Raw genomic sequence first — 15,103 nt, forward strand, 5'->3', positions numbered from 1 at the left:
GAGTTTTTGGAAAATCATAAAATTCACTTAAATTAGTCATATTATTAGCAAAACATTTGAGTACTCTTGAGAAATAAATTCCACTGTATTCTTAATCTCAAATACTCATTAAAGAAAGCATAATATTAGATGGTTAAAAACACAATGTAAATGATACTTTATAAATCCAATAACAATAATACGATAGATAAAGTAAATTCAAATCATTATAAATTCAACGTCTTACGCGTTACGCCCCTCCTCATTACCATCACGCATTTCTCCACTAAAATCAACAATAACATCATATTTGTACCACAACAGTTAGAGAAATAAAGAGAGATTGAGATGGTCAAATTCTAGATCCTTTGGTAGTTTGGTGTCCATTCTCATATCCACAAGAAGAAAAACCACCATAGACAACCACTAAACTACCTCTATCCAGTGCTACAAACAACAAGACACATGGCCCAAATAACTTAGTTAACCGGTTTTATCAGGTTGCGGATCAATATGAGACGTAGCCATGTATAGTTTGGATTATAATGAGATAATTCTTAGTTGGGATTAATATGGGAAGAATGATCATAGTTTGGATTATTCATGTGAATTTTTCCAAAAACAAAACAAAAACTTTGGTCTTGTGTTTAAGGAAGCGAGGAAAGGAAGATGAAGGGCGGCGAGTGGTTGAAGACGGCGGCGCCACGGTGGTTTGCCGGAAGAAAGGGAAGATTTGGGGTGTTCAGATTGAGGCTTAATTTATAAGGGATTAATTGCTGCAATGTTATGGGTAAGATTGCAATTGAAATGGATGAAGTTGAAGATAAAAATCATGTTATTTAAAAGCTTGGATTGGTTGACAATGGAGGTGCATCTTGTGGTTGGGAAGAACTTGATGATGGTGTATGAATTCATGATTTTTACACGTTGATGAATGCAATTGAACAGTAACTTTGTAGTTTGAGGCTGGTATATTTGGGGAATATGCATTGACTTGAGTTAAGGAATATTGACCCAAGTAATTAGCTTAATGAATAAAGTTTAGAAAACATATTTTGATTATTTAAAACCACTTTTAAATTAAAACTACTGTTTGAACCTGGGCGATAGTTGTAAAAAAAAAAAAATAAAAAAAAAAAAAGAACCTGGGCGATGTCCCAAATTATTGCATTAACGCATAATTTAAACTCTTATATGTATTTAATTTTTTGAAAGAATAACATGTAATATGACAACTGTTTAACAATTAACACTTTAGTAATCAAACTTTGATTTGTTAATATGCATTTTTTTTGTTTTTGTTTTTTTTGGTGTTTAGAGAGCCACAAGGGCGGGTGATGAAAATTGATCCCACCATCTCCTGAAACCAAGAGGAAGCTCTAACTACTTGAGCTATCCCTCACTCTCATTTGCATAATTTATTTAATAGTTCACTCCATTTCTTTCTTCTTAATATCCTATGGGCACTTAACGTTAGGGAATTAAAAACCTAGTGTACTCTTTGATTAAATTAACAAGTACATTAGGGACATTTCCATGCCTCTATATGGATAAACAATGCATGTTCAATTATTAGTGACTTGCGTATACAACATGTCTGTAACAATCACTTTGACTTTTCTTCGTTCAACTTGTGACATGTTTTCTTTACAATTGCAATTTGCAAATCACTTACTTTTGCTCGAAGACTGAAATTAATAACTCTCAAATAACCATTGCCCCACAATCCATATCGTAAGGGAGTCTTTAGACCATGTGCTACTTTACATTCTTTAAAACAAAATTGCAAATTACATAAATGAAATAATATAATTTTTCATTGATGGAAGAGAAGCATCAGTACATAAACAAAAATAAAAGCTCAGTAATGGAAAATTACACACTCATTAAAATCAATCTTATGAAAGATTGTCCTATAAAACGGAAAAAATATAAGTGGTTTTAAACAGCATAATATACGTTGTTTATGCCATCAATTACTTCAACCTCCCCACTTGACCTAGACACAAATTCTCACTTAAACACTTGTGAAATACAAGTATGTTTTTTACCAACACAATACTTCAGGTATGTACATACACTTGTGTAAAATCTTCTTGTTTATTCATGCAAATTATATACCCAAATGAACCCAATTCAATCAATAAATATGAGGAGAATTTTGTTCCACGGTATGTCACGTGCTTTTGATCATGAATCAGTTAATCTTTGAACAAACTTTCCTTATTTGACCAGCATTACCTGTAAGAACACCAATTCTACCCATATTTACCATGGACACCCCAAAGTCTTTGAAGAAACTTTGTTGGTTACCACCTTTGTGATTTAATACATAAGCTTTAGTCTCAGCATTGTTTAGTAATGCAGCATCAGATTGAAACAATCCTCTGTTCCTAGACACTTGCGCGTAGTAATCCTCGTCGAATTTCTTGGAACTTCCAGGATCCATTTGTACGAATACATCAGGACCATTTAAGGTACATATCTTCTTTAATGTAGCGACGTAATGGGAATTCATGGATGGATCGACATCACCTTTACCGGTGAAGTTGTAGAGCCGGTTTTTGAATGCAGAACAATGACCTATGCCTATTGTGTGCGCGCCTGAACAATTACATATTCAATTGAGTTATTACAACATACAGAGTACTACCTTTATTAGAATGCTGATTGTAAAGTTTAATTTGTAGAATGAAGGAAGTTTTTGACACCAAAATGTAAATAAAAGAAATAAAAGCATCGTTGTTTAATGTGTTTACATACCTGATAAGACAACAAGATCCTTTACACTCAGTCCTTTTTGCCTAAAGACTCTCACCAAAGCGTTAATATTGTCAGAAGGTGGCGGCAAATTAGTTAGAGCATCATTAAGCAAAGAAACTACACCATCTCGTCTTCCTAGCTCAACATTCCATGAAAATCCACCGGTCTACAAAGGCAAACGATAAGAATAATTTAGTGCCAAATTACAATTTAAAATCGAATAATAATTTAGAGATTTGTTTATTAATTATTTAATATGAAGTGATATACACCTGAACCACGACGTCTCTAGATACCATGGCTATTATATCAGCACATGAAACAACTCCAGGACAATGCATTTCCAATGCGTTCTTGACTCTATCTATGATTTCATATCCTCTAAGAGTTTGATTTGGAATTGCATCTTTCTCAGCTTGCTTTGTAGGAGAATTTAGCAAGACAGAAGCATCACAACCCTGTGAATCAAATATAATAATAAGAAAATGATTAGTATGGTTGTAACTTATAAGTCGTATCTGTGTTATATAGAGTATAAAAGATTTAATTTGAAAAGAACATAGCCTAATTTACGGAAAAAAAAAAGAAAAAAAAACAAAGAGTAAAATATTATTATTACTCACCCTAACAAAACAATCATGAAAGAACATTCTCAACAAGGGGCCAGAAAGAGAAGGAGCAACAGCTAGAGTTTGTTTGACAACATTCATTGTTATGGACTCGGCTTCAGGACATGAACGCCCATAATACCCCACTGCTAGGCCGTCACCATTAACACTCAATACAAGAGGAAGAAGAAGAGCTAAGAAAAACATAAATTTTGGAGTAGCCATTATAGATCGATCTCTTAATTAATTAGCTAGTTTAGTATAAAAGAAGGAATAAATGAGGTTATTATTAATTAGAGTTGCTAAGATGAGTATTGTAAGGATAATATGAGGTTCATTATATAGTGACTAGTTTACGTACGAATTATGCCGCCACTAATTAACTTGCCAAATATTGCCAACCAAGAGGCTGCTGTACGTTGTTCCAATTTTGCATGCATCCAAAACCAAAGCCTTTTGTTTGCACGTTTGTAGTTAGTTTTTTTTTTGGTTGGTGCTAACAATTATTATATCGGTTAAATAAAACTTGACAAAGTAACACTTAGACTATGTATTAATAATTACCTAGCTAGCTATATAATATGGCTGCTTGACTACTTATTATTTGCGAGGAAGCTAAGGTTGAATAATCTCCTTTTTAAAAAAAATTAAATTTAACAAATAAAATAAAACATTATTAATCTTAATTTATATAATACGGGACTATGGAACATACATAATATACGCAAGATGCAAGCATTTACTTAGGTAGTTTGGGCTAGTTGGTGATGATATACAATAATACAAGTATGTATAACGAACTTTCGTGGTGTATAGCTATATGATAAAACAATGTTTAATTATAATAAAATCTATAGTTGTATGAAGTGTTCCTATTATGTAAGTACGTAGTAATATTTAATGTCTAGTTACAATTCATGTATGTACGAGTATATATATATATATATATGATATGTATGATTAATAAAAATTTATTTTAAATGAAGGTCAACTTGACAAATACATGCCAAGGTACAAGATGATTTGATACCAATCGAGCATATAAGTAGATGCATATGATATGGATACCATCAAGTTTGGATGAATCTCATTTATATCACCACCTTAATTTAATTCTGTCATATTATAACTCATATATATGGTACTGTATAGTGTATATAGAACATCAAATTTTTAATATCCCCTCCAAAAATAATGCAATACAATTTAATTATCGTTCTAGCTTAAAGTAAAAGATTAATTCGTACTCCATCTATTTTTTTTTTTTTTATAACTATTGATCCTCTTTAACTTGTATATTGTTTAGATTAATACAATTTTGAACATTAATATCTTTACTTTTTTTTCAAGTGATGAGAATTGTATAAAGTTGAAATATTGAAAGAAAAATGAGATATATCTAGCCTTTAGCTGCATGTAAGGATCAAAATTAAATTGTTTAAAATAAGTTAAACATTAGGTACATCATATCGATCGAATCGACACGTTAATTTATTATGCATTTCTAATTAAATTATTAATACGGGGTAATATAGTTTATATATCGGATATACGTAAAAATCTTGAAATAAATTCAATAGCATTTTACGAAACAATATTATTTTTATGTATTACGTAATAGTAGAAAATCTAATATTAAAATAAGACATGCAAATAATGTAAATATCAAAATAGATCAATTATAAAAATTAAAATTAAAAAAAAAATGTAGGCGAGTAATTGAACTTTTTAGTTGACTGCCTCAAAAAATCGAATAAAATCGAAACACCAATATAATCATCAGTGAATGAGACAACATCTAATCATGACTATCATACGGCGTATACTATATTAAGTCAATACGTATTATCGTTAGTTAGGTCTAACAGACGAATTATTGGTTAAAATTGAGGAATCTTCATGGTTTATACAAATTATTATTTATTTTTACGGTGAATAATTATTAGTTAGTTACGGTGAATAATCTTCATGATTTAATACGTCTTAACGATGACATAACTTATTAATCAACAAACATGGACAAGATGAGATGGGCATGCAAGAGAACAACTAAGACTATTATTTTTTATAATTATTTTTAGGGGCATGGCATTTATTGCCATGCAATGACATTCTAACAAACATGACATAATATAATTTAAGGTCAAGTCTTTCTTTTGTCAGCTGGTATGTTGAATGTTCTCTCATCTACTTATCTTAATTAATCATCATTTTGTACTTTTGATATTTTTTTTAAAAAAAATATATGGTTGTATGCAAAAGTACCAAAAAAAAATCCGACAAATTAGAGAACATGGATATGTGATACAACTAGCCTAGGTTATAATCATGCAACTTGTATTGCTATCATAGGTGGCTCCCTATGAGAGTGAGGGATATAGCTCTCCTTTCAGTTCTAAGAGATCTTGAAATTGATTCTCATTACCTGCACTTGTGGCTCTCTATTATAAAAGGAATAAAAATACTTCATATATTGGATCCACTTCCATCTAGTTTCTTTGCCAAATAAGAGTCTCAAATCCTCAATTTGACGGTCAAATCTATAGTAATATATAAAGGGAAAGGGGTTATGGGTGATAAATTTTATTTTCCCAAATTACCCCTTTCACCTTTTATTTTGTTTTTTATTTAAAAAAGAAAAACTACCATCCTTATTTTTTTTATTACAATAAAATAAATATATTTTAGGAACAAAAGGAGAATAGAGCCGTATAGAGATATTATATTGCACACACAATGTGCATGTATCTCCTAGCTTGTATGTATAATGAGCCAATGAGGGGAAAAAAAAGTTTTAACCGTTTTCGTTTTTTATTTATTTGTTGTAGTAAATGCCATGTACTTGTATGTATCTAAAATACAAGCTTACAATAGTACAACACCGCAGACTCAGAGAGGTTACTATTTAGGTTAGGGGCTTAACCTAGTGTTTTCTTGAAAAGAATTTCCTTTTTTAATGTGAAATCCAATATTTCTACTTATAAATCTTTGCTTGGTTGATTTATACTTGTATAATTGTATAAAGGAGTAAGTTGAAAATCATATGATTTCCTTCAAAAACAAATAATACGGAGAGCAAGTTGTACAATATTTCACATCTTGTTGTGAAGTAAGAATTTTCGCAAATTTCCAATACTAGAATGGATTGCATTGCAAAATGCTGATAGTTATACCACAAAGAAAGCAACAGTGATGGTTTCCAACTATTGCAATTTGCAAGAATGGTGTCTAATTATTCAATTAATTGATTAATAAAGACTAATTGCAATAAGCCAATAAGTGTTCTGGCTTCAACAAAGTTGAAAAAACAAGCACAAAGCTAATCAATTAATTGTCTAATAACTCAACTATAAAATTAAATTGTTACTCGTACAAGGTAATGCCCTTTTATAGGCTACAAAACTAGAAAAAATAGTAACCTTATCTACTTCTTTTATGTAAATAGGAAGCTTTAAAAAAAAAAAAAAAAAAACTCCCATAACTTTCTCAATGAGAGTAGAAAACACTCTGGCAAGTTTTCCAAAACACATCTTACTGAAAAAAGACAATTTTCGTTACATGTAAGACTGCACTTTTAAAAATAATTAATACCATGTAAATATGTAATCATCCTAATAAAGCAATAATGATGGATAAGGAAACGCAACAGAAACTACATCTACTTAATTGAAATGTGTTTTTAAAAAAACTGTTAACCTGAGAGGTATATACATCAGGAAATGCCCTGTAATGATCTACATGAGGTGAAGATCCAAAATTATAGGACCAGACATCTCTTCCCTTCAACTTTTGTTGTTCGATAAAAGACTCTACAGATCGATATGGTATAACTTTATCTGCTGTACTGTACAGATAAAGCTGAGGACACGGTGGCTGATTTTCTGAAAGATGATGTATGATCTCCATCAATCTCCTATTGAAGAAACAAAATAGCATATTCATTAAGGGTGGTTCAAAGTTATGTAACAAGAGGTATGAAACAAGTTGAACAGAATACTTACTGGTTCACAGCAGGCAACTTAAAAAGGAAGGAAAACATTCTCTCCAAAACTGCAAATACTAAAGCCTCAACTATGAGAGGGTCTTTTTCCTGCACGTTTGACTTGTTTTTATCAGTACTTGGTTCTACATTCTTAGACGATGGAACCACCACAGTATTCCGTTTCTTCAACAGAGCAGCAGTAAAACCAGCTGCCCAAACCTGAAAGATATGTGAGAATATGTGAGTCCTAAAAACGCCTTCAAGAATGTCTATATAGTTCATCCTTCCCATGCATTTTACTTTTCCAAGGGTTTTTTTTTTTCTTATAGGATCTCACTGGAATTAACTCTTCAGTCAAGATGTAATATTCTTTCTTAAGAATAAAAATAACAAGAGTAATAGGGAATTACAAAGTGAGGGGTGAGCCCCACTATCTACCTATAACATCTAAAATATTTGGTCATGATGTATTCTCTAACTTAAAAACCAAAAGAACAAGAGTGATAAGAATAACAATATGAGGGGTGAGACTCACTATATCCCTACCACATACAAAGTTCTACGAAGTATGTATAACACTTCTTAAATATGCCATACTTTCTCTGGAAAAAAGTAATGAAATAGAGCTCAAATTCTCATTACCAGTTGAGACAGAACAGTAAAGTCTCACCTATGGCAGGAAACCTTATAGGAGACAATCACTCAAGCCATCTGGGGCACAATCTGTCAACAAATAAAAATACTTTTAAAGATGGTATACAAGTCTAGACCCTATTGTCCTAGAGACTGGGATAGTGGGAGCATTTCATGTTTATTTTTGAAATGGAATCTTGCAACAAGAAAACACATTAGTAAGCATGTAGGCTAGTGTCATCCTGAATATGCCAGCTTGCTAAGCCATCCAAGATCACTTTGGTCCAGGCTCAATTTACGCCCAACATGGCTGCCTCTAAAAATCATAAAAATAGCTTAGCTTCAACAGATGCGAGGCAATCAACCAGCTGGCCAGTTGTGCGCCAGTGAGCCACTGTGGAAACTATAAACTTGTCAGACCATCCTCAGATATCCAAGGCCAAGAAAAGAAGATACATTGCTTACAATCAAAGTCTTAATGAACTCCAGAGGCACTCCATAAAGCTCTAAAAATTCTTGGCATGTCCCAAATTATGCCAAGTCTAAGACACATAGGTGAAAATTCCCCACAAACATCAGCCTTCTTTACCCGTTTAGTGCAACTTAAAGAGATTTAGGGCTTCACAGAGTTGTTCATGAACCTTGAATCTTCATGACAGCACTATCCAAAATGCAAGCCCAATCCCAATCTAGGGATGCAAAAGTTGCCACAACAAGAGAAGAACCTTAAGTAATCCTTATATGCACACCAAACTATTCCGTGGAAGACAGCAAAGACATACTACAGATCAAAAATTTAAAAAAAAAAAAAAAAAAAAAAAAAAAAAAAAAAAAGGGGTTTGCAAATCAAAGAGATTTCATCACCTCTAAAGTCTAAAATCAATAGAATTGACAACAAAACATCAAGCATCTCATAACAAGCTGAGAAGCAACACAATTACCTTAGGGTTAAGTTCAGGGTCCCCTCCAGAATCAACAATACATCCTTTTATCCTTTCTATAAGGTACGGCCTATCCTGCAGATGAACGAGAATCGATCCATATGTACAAAAACAACAGAATAACACCAAATCATTATCACCATACATTACTTGTACACATGCAAATGGCCACCACTAACGATTAGAGACAGGGAGCTCCCATAACAACCAAAATTTTTGCACCCTCAGTAAAAACCCACGACATAAGAGCTCTTGCTGATACAAATAGCCCACCAACTCTATGTCTCATACAAAGATCAAAGCACAATCAATTAGCCAATGGCTAGTCAAAATTCACAAATGCACTCTAGAGTCGAGGCACGATAATCAAAACTAAATCAACAAAACTAAATACCACCCTTAACCACGTATTGCACCTATTGCCATCATCCAATTCATCAAAAATAACACTCCTACTTCAAAATAACTGCCTTTATAAATTATGCACACAATTATACATGGTAAGTGATTGCAATAATTGCATTAGTATTCTAAACTAAAAAAATTAGACAAATTTCATCCTTAACCATACAATGCACCTAATCCCAACCATCCAATTCATCAAAAAAAAAAAGAAAAAAAAAAACACTCCCTCTACTTCAAAATAACCATATTTATATACAATGCATACAAATTTAAGTAAAGGCAATTGTGCATTAGTATTCTAAACTAATAATTTAGAAAATTAACCACATTTCAATAATCAAAGCAAAATTTACACATACAAATAAAATTGGTAATTAGGAAAATGTAGAATAAACCTACACAAGCCAACCAGTAGTACTGAATGTGTGAAAGATCAAGCGTCGTTCTCGGCCTTCCGCATTCGACAACCACGAAACGAGCTCATCTGCCAACTCTCGAATCCGATTCTCAACCTTCTTCCCCAAATCAAACCAAAGCACGTCTTTCACAGGAACAACAAATGTAATTGCATCAACCCCTCTTGAAGTATACATTTCCGCTTACCTCCTCAAATGCTTCGGCGTCGCTCCTAACCACCCTAGTATCACCGCCGCAACCTCGGGTTTCCCACCGGCGGCGGGAACTCCGGCGACCGGCGCCGATGCTTTGTGCCAGTGGAAGAAACCGCCATTGTTAAGGTGGTAATTGGGTTGAAATTGTGAATTGGAGGAGGAAGAGGAGAGAGAAAGGAAGAACCCTAATTGGGAAGAATTGGGGAAATTGAGGGGATTGAAAATGGGGTTTTTGAAGGGATTTGAGGAGAGAGAATTGTGAAATTGAGATTTGAGAGTGGGAGAAAGAGAGTGTGATTTGGGGTTGAATTTAAGGGAAATTTGACGATTTAGATTGAGATTGAAATTGCGATAACTAGGGTTTAGAATTCGTAATGGTGCTTCCATTGATTTCTGCATCAATTTGGTTGAAGATTTTTGGATTTTAATGTTTAAAGATTGAATATAATAAGGGGCCATTTGGCTGGGGGTCGTCGATTTCCATTCCCTTTGTTGTTGTTTGTTAGGCTATTTTTTCGATTCCTTTTACCCCCTTCATTCCTCCAAATCCCTTCAAGTTCATTCCTCCAAATCCCTTCAAGTTCATTCCTCACTCCCCCAAGGTATTTCCATTCCATTCCTTGGCCACCACCACACCACCACCCTCCTACCTACCCACATCACCGGAAATTGCACCACCGCACCATCACCTACCCTTCGCCGCACCTCCCCCACCCCTCGCCGACCATCCCCTCAACTCCCTCGAAAATCATCGGTCATCCCCTCAACTCCCTCCAAAAAATTCCCTAATCCCAGTCATCCCCACGTCGCACCAGTCACCACCCCTTCCTCACCCTTCGCCGGAACTCGCCACCCCTCCCTAACCCTTCGCCGCACCCGAAACTACCTTCCCTCCCCGGAAAACCTTCCCCACACCCATGCATAACCCTAGAAAACCCTTATGCATGGTGTGGGGAAGGTTTTCCGTGGAGGGAAGGTAGTTTCGAGGGGCGGGGAAGGGTTAGGGAGGTGCGGCGAGTTCCGGCGACGGGTTAGGGAAGAGCGGTGACTAGTGAGACGGGAATGGGGTGGCTGGAAAAGTGGGAAAGTGAAGAAAGAGTGGGTGTGGTGGTGGTGGTGGTGGTGGTGTAGTGGTTTCAGGGTGCGGCGAAGGGTTAGGGAGGGGCGGCGAGTTCCGGCGACGGGTTAGGTAAGGGCGGAGACTGGTGCGACGGGAATGGGGTGGCTGGAAAAAGTGAGAAAGTGAAGAAAGAGGGGTTGTGTGGGTGTGGTGGTGCTGGTGTAGTGGTGGTAGTGATTCCCATTGTTTTTTTTACAACAAACAACATATTACATTTGAGGGATTTTCATTCCATTTCATTTCTTTCATTCCCTTTGTTCATTCCATTCCGTTTACCCTGTACAAACCAAACAGCCCCTAAGTATTTACTACAGTAGTCTGCTAGTAAGTGAATCAGTTAGGCGAGTTAGCAGTGTTCCTCGAAAATCTCATACGGAGTAATAGAAAATTACAAGGCCAAAATTAGAAACTTTTTTTTTTTTTTTAAAACTCGTAATCCGTAATACTACAATGGTAGTTCGAGAGTGATTAACTCATACTAGGTGCATAAAATCTCATTGCACTCCATTTTATTCTTCTTCATTTCTTAAATACGTAGTAACTTTTAGAGAAGAAAGAAGTAGTTATTACAGCACACAAATTTGAAAGTTAAAAAAAAAAAAAAAAAATCTTAGTAATTGACATAAGCAGAACTAGTTAGGAATGGCAATCCTGTTCGGATCTGCCCCAATTTGAGGAAAAAAGTAATCCGACTCCGATTCTGTTAAAATAATCTAACTCTGAGTCGAAGGAAGGTCGGAGTCGGATCCTACAGATAATCCGAATCCAACAAATGTCCGACTTCGAAGGATCTTAGATTTGGGTGTGGGTAGTGGCAGCAATGGGTGTGAGTTGCAAAGGTCCAAATAGCCCAATTTCTCAAAGTATATTGAATAACCGAAAAAAACTCGGAGTCGGAGTTGGAGGTTGGATATTGAAGTCGGAGTCAAATTTAGCCTTCGACTTCTTGTAGGGTTAGAGTCGGATTTAGCATGAACCGCTCCGAGTCCGACCCGTTGTCATTCCTAGATCTAGTAAGAGGGGTCAGATAACACGTGCCCCTTCACTTTATTAAAATTGTTATTTAAAAAAAATGAAAGAGAAAAAAAAAAAAAAACCTAATTACAAAATTAAAACGTGATATTCATTGTACATCCGATAGTGAAAATTCATTGTACCAATTCATTGTACATCCGATAGTGAAATTCATTGTATGCATGACGCGGTTAGTGACTAAAACGTGGCTAGTTAACCGTCACGTACGGGTTCACGGAGAGTGGTGCAAAGAGTTTTAACAAAATCTTTCACATTCTTGTTGAAATTCCTCCCCATCTGCATAAAATAAAGGGTTTATTACTTAACTTCATCATGTGTTATTAGAATAAAATATGAAACAACAAGTAACATATGAAACAACAACATTTCTTTGAAAATTCTACAGTAATCATTGATCTTTTAGAATTCACAGCAATTACAATATAATTAACTCTAGTTTTTTGTTCACGCATTAGAAGCTAAACTCTTTTTTTTTTTGTTGTTGATAGGTAGAAGCTAAATTTTATAAAGTGATTTGATCTTACAAAAATTCACTAAATCTATATAATTATTAATAAATGTATGCATATATAAGGTCTTTGAATATAAATTATAGTAATGTTACCTGTGCAACTATGGTAATGATGGCCAATCTCTCAAAGGGTGTAACATTAGAATATGTAATACTTATATCATGTTTGTACAACTCTGCATATAATTTGGGTAAAGTCCATTTTTGTTTTGCACAACATACTTTTACGAGTAGCGTCTCGCCCAATTTCTTAACTTCGATTTCTGGCAGTGATGAAAGATTGATAGTGTCTTTCTCATCGTTGTTACTATCACCAATATTGGAGTTACAACCACCACTCCCATCGGCACAATTGTCACCCATGGCAGAGGAAGAATCATTATCATTATCGTTGTCGACTGTAATTTTATGGGCTCTTACCATAACAACCATGGACTCTATAACCTTCTTTTCATCTGCCTTTTCTTCAAGTACCTTCACTTTCTCTTGAAGTTGCTTCACATATTTGATTGTCTCTGTTAAGACTGTTATTTTATCAACCTGCGTCTATGACACTAACTAATTAATTATGCAGAGTGTTATTAACAATATATCGCATAGAGATTCTTTAACAGTAACTCAAGTATCTTAATCTTGTCATATATTGTGTCAAAAAAATAAAAAATCTTCCCGTAAATGGATTTTTTAGTGGATGCACACAACTAATTAAAATGGCAGTATGACAAGTTGTGCTGACATGAAAAAGACACAGCACAACAAAGGTGCAAGGTAGGCAAAACATAAGCTTATAAGCATCATATGGATTTTCAATGGATGCATACAACTAACTATATAAGATGGCAATAGGACAAGTTGCGCTGACATGAAAAAGACACGACACAACAAAGTTGCAAGGTAGGCACAACATAAGTTCGTAAGCATCATATATACAGGTTCATGGCACATTAGCTTCGGCGATATGTAAGTCATCTACCGTTTCTTATTAATTTCAATTCAACAATTGAATTTTTTATGTATCACAAGTAATACCTCTATGTAGCAATTAATAAGAAACGAAGGTAGTATTTGAAAATTTCATCACAATACATCCCTAGTGGCCTAGCCATGCCAGCGTTTCCGGCCCACAACCATGTTTACATGCAACTAACGCTTTAAAATACTAATAAAAATGTTCTCATACACTACGTATGCAGTACCTGTGTTTTTAAGTTTATTCTAATGCATCGTAAGTACATAATTAGAGATATTAATGATCGAAAACTACATTTTGAAAACCACAAACGGGGCCTATATTTCTAAAAATTGCTCTTATATCATCTTTATAAGGAATTGATTAGAATTTCACTATAATCACATTAAGAAATAATTACCTTCTTAAGTCCGGGAACAAGGGTGGAAAGAGATATGAACATCTGAGTGATTAATTCACGGCGCTTCCTTTCGGCTATAATATGATCTTATTTTGTTCTATTGCTCAGTAGTTTAGACGTGCTAAATATTGACACTAAATAGAAATTGTAACTTTTTATGTTCAACCAATTGAAACGAATGTCAAATCTTCAAACTCTACACAAACATTACATATTTAGAAATTGTTGTACAAACTTATATTACTATGTACTTATTAATTAGTAGTTTAGACGTACTAAATATTAACAATGAATAGACGTACAATGCAATTTTTTATGTTCAACCAAATAAAACAACGGCCAAAATTTTAAATTCTACACAAACATTACGCATATAGACATTATTGCACAAACTTAAATTATTATAGACTTATTAGTTACCAGATGTTATTACGTCATCATATATAGAAAAATTATGTCCAAAAAATTTGATGGAGTTAATAAAGTATTTTCTTACCAATTCAGCTAGCCATGCTTCCATAGGAGTCATCCCTCAATTTTTCTGTTCAAAAAAGAACTAAGAAAAATAAAGAGTACTAGAGTAGTTGATTGTACGAGTTTTTTTTTTGGAGAGTTGAGACTTGTGCAGTTGTGCCAACTGCCAAGGTTTTAGAAACCAGACAATATATATAGTGACTTAGCGAAGATCTCAACCTCAAGTGTTTCTTTCACATTTTTTCTTGATATTGTTGGTGAATTACGTTGATTTTTATTGATAAATCATCATTAAATCAAAGTATTCCATCGAATAAATCCGTGATTTGTTTCTAAGAAAAATACTCCGGAGTACAATAATCATTTGCTTTATATAGTAAGTTTTTAAATGATAGACTGCAGTCACTTGACATTATAATCTGTTGTGAAATATACAATAAATTAGTCAAATGATGTCAGTTCACTTTATAATTAAATTCTCTCCCTCTCATTGTTCAAAAAAAAAAAATCTCTCCCTCATAAATGATTTTATTTTTTTAGTACCATACAACTATACAAGTAACCAATTTATATATATTACCGACATTATAAGGATGAACTAACATAGTTTTATGTACCAATTCCTCATACTCCCTTTGTTCCTAGATAATTGACACGTACATTAGACTTTA

General features: G+C 34.0%; 2 protein-coding genes and 1 pseudogene across 2 annotated transcripts; all 3 read right to left on the bottom strand.

The window, feature by feature from the left end:
- Nucleotides 1-1,769: 1,769 nt before the first annotated feature.
- Nucleotides 1,770-3,667, bottom strand: LOC110685810 (peroxidase 27-like). The gene is made up of 4 exons (XM_021862337.1): nt 3,366-3,667; nt 3,015-3,200; nt 2,743-2,908; nt 1,770-2,583 (listed from the first exon to the last, which is right to left on the bottom strand). The coding sequence occupies exons 1-4, from the start codon at nt 3,573-3,575 to the stop codon at nt 2,177-2,179; spliced, it is 969 nt and encodes a 322-aa protein (XP_021718029.1). The 5' UTR covers nt 3,576-3,667; the 3' UTR covers nt 1,770-2,176.
- A 2,960-nt stretch (nt 3,668-6,627) lies between these two features.
- Nucleotides 6,628-10,766, bottom strand: LOC110685812 (annotated as a pseudogene).
- A 153-nt stretch (nt 10,767-10,919) lies between these two features.
- LOC110685605 (transcription factor bHLH18-like) lies at nt 10,920-14,583 on the bottom strand. The gene is made up of 3 exons (XM_021862153.1): nt 14,455-14,583; nt 12,682-13,134; nt 10,920-12,353 (listed from the first exon to the last, which is right to left on the bottom strand). Exons 1-3 carry the CDS (start codon nt 14,485-14,487, stop codon nt 12,270-12,272), a joined length of 570 nt encoding a protein of 189 aa, XP_021717845.1. The 5' UTR covers nt 14,488-14,583; the 3' UTR covers nt 10,920-12,269.
- Between the last annotated feature and the right edge of the window lie 520 nt (nt 14,584-15,103).

This window comes from Chenopodium quinoa, unplaced genomic scaffold (assembly GCF_001683475.1).
Source record: "Chenopodium quinoa cultivar QQ74 unplaced genomic scaffold, ASM168347v1, whole genome shotgun sequence".
NCBI classification, from domain to species: domain Eukaryota; kingdom Viridiplantae; phylum Streptophyta; class Magnoliopsida; order Caryophyllales; family Amaranthaceae; genus Chenopodium; species Chenopodium quinoa.

Excerpts from the sequence above, each read along its gene's own strand:
- LOC110685810 (XM_021862337.1), bottom strand. The coding sequence starts at position 3,575 with ATGGCTACTCCAAAATTTATGTTTTTCTTAGCTCTTCTTCTTCCTCTT. Across the intron at positions 3,201-3,365 it reads TTCATGATTGTTTTGTTAGG|GGTTGTGATGCTTCTGTCTT; the intron begins GTGAGTAATAAT and ends TTTGATTCACAG. Across the intron at positions 2,584-2,742 it reads GGATCTTGTTGTCTTATCAG|GCGCGCACACAATAGGCATA; the intron begins GTATGTAAACAC and ends GTAATTGTTCAG.
- LOC110685605 (XM_021862153.1), bottom strand. The coding sequence starts at position 14,487 with ATGACTCCTATGGAAGCATGGCTAGCTGAATTG. Across the intron at positions 13,135-14,454 it reads AAGCATGGCTAGCTGAATTG|ACGCAGGTTGATAAAATAAC; the intron begins GTAAGAAAATAC and ends TTAGTGTCATAG. Across the intron at positions 12,354-12,681 it reads TCATTACCATAGTTGCACAG|ATGGGGAGGAATTTCAACAA; the intron begins GTAACATTACTA and ends TATTTTATGCAG.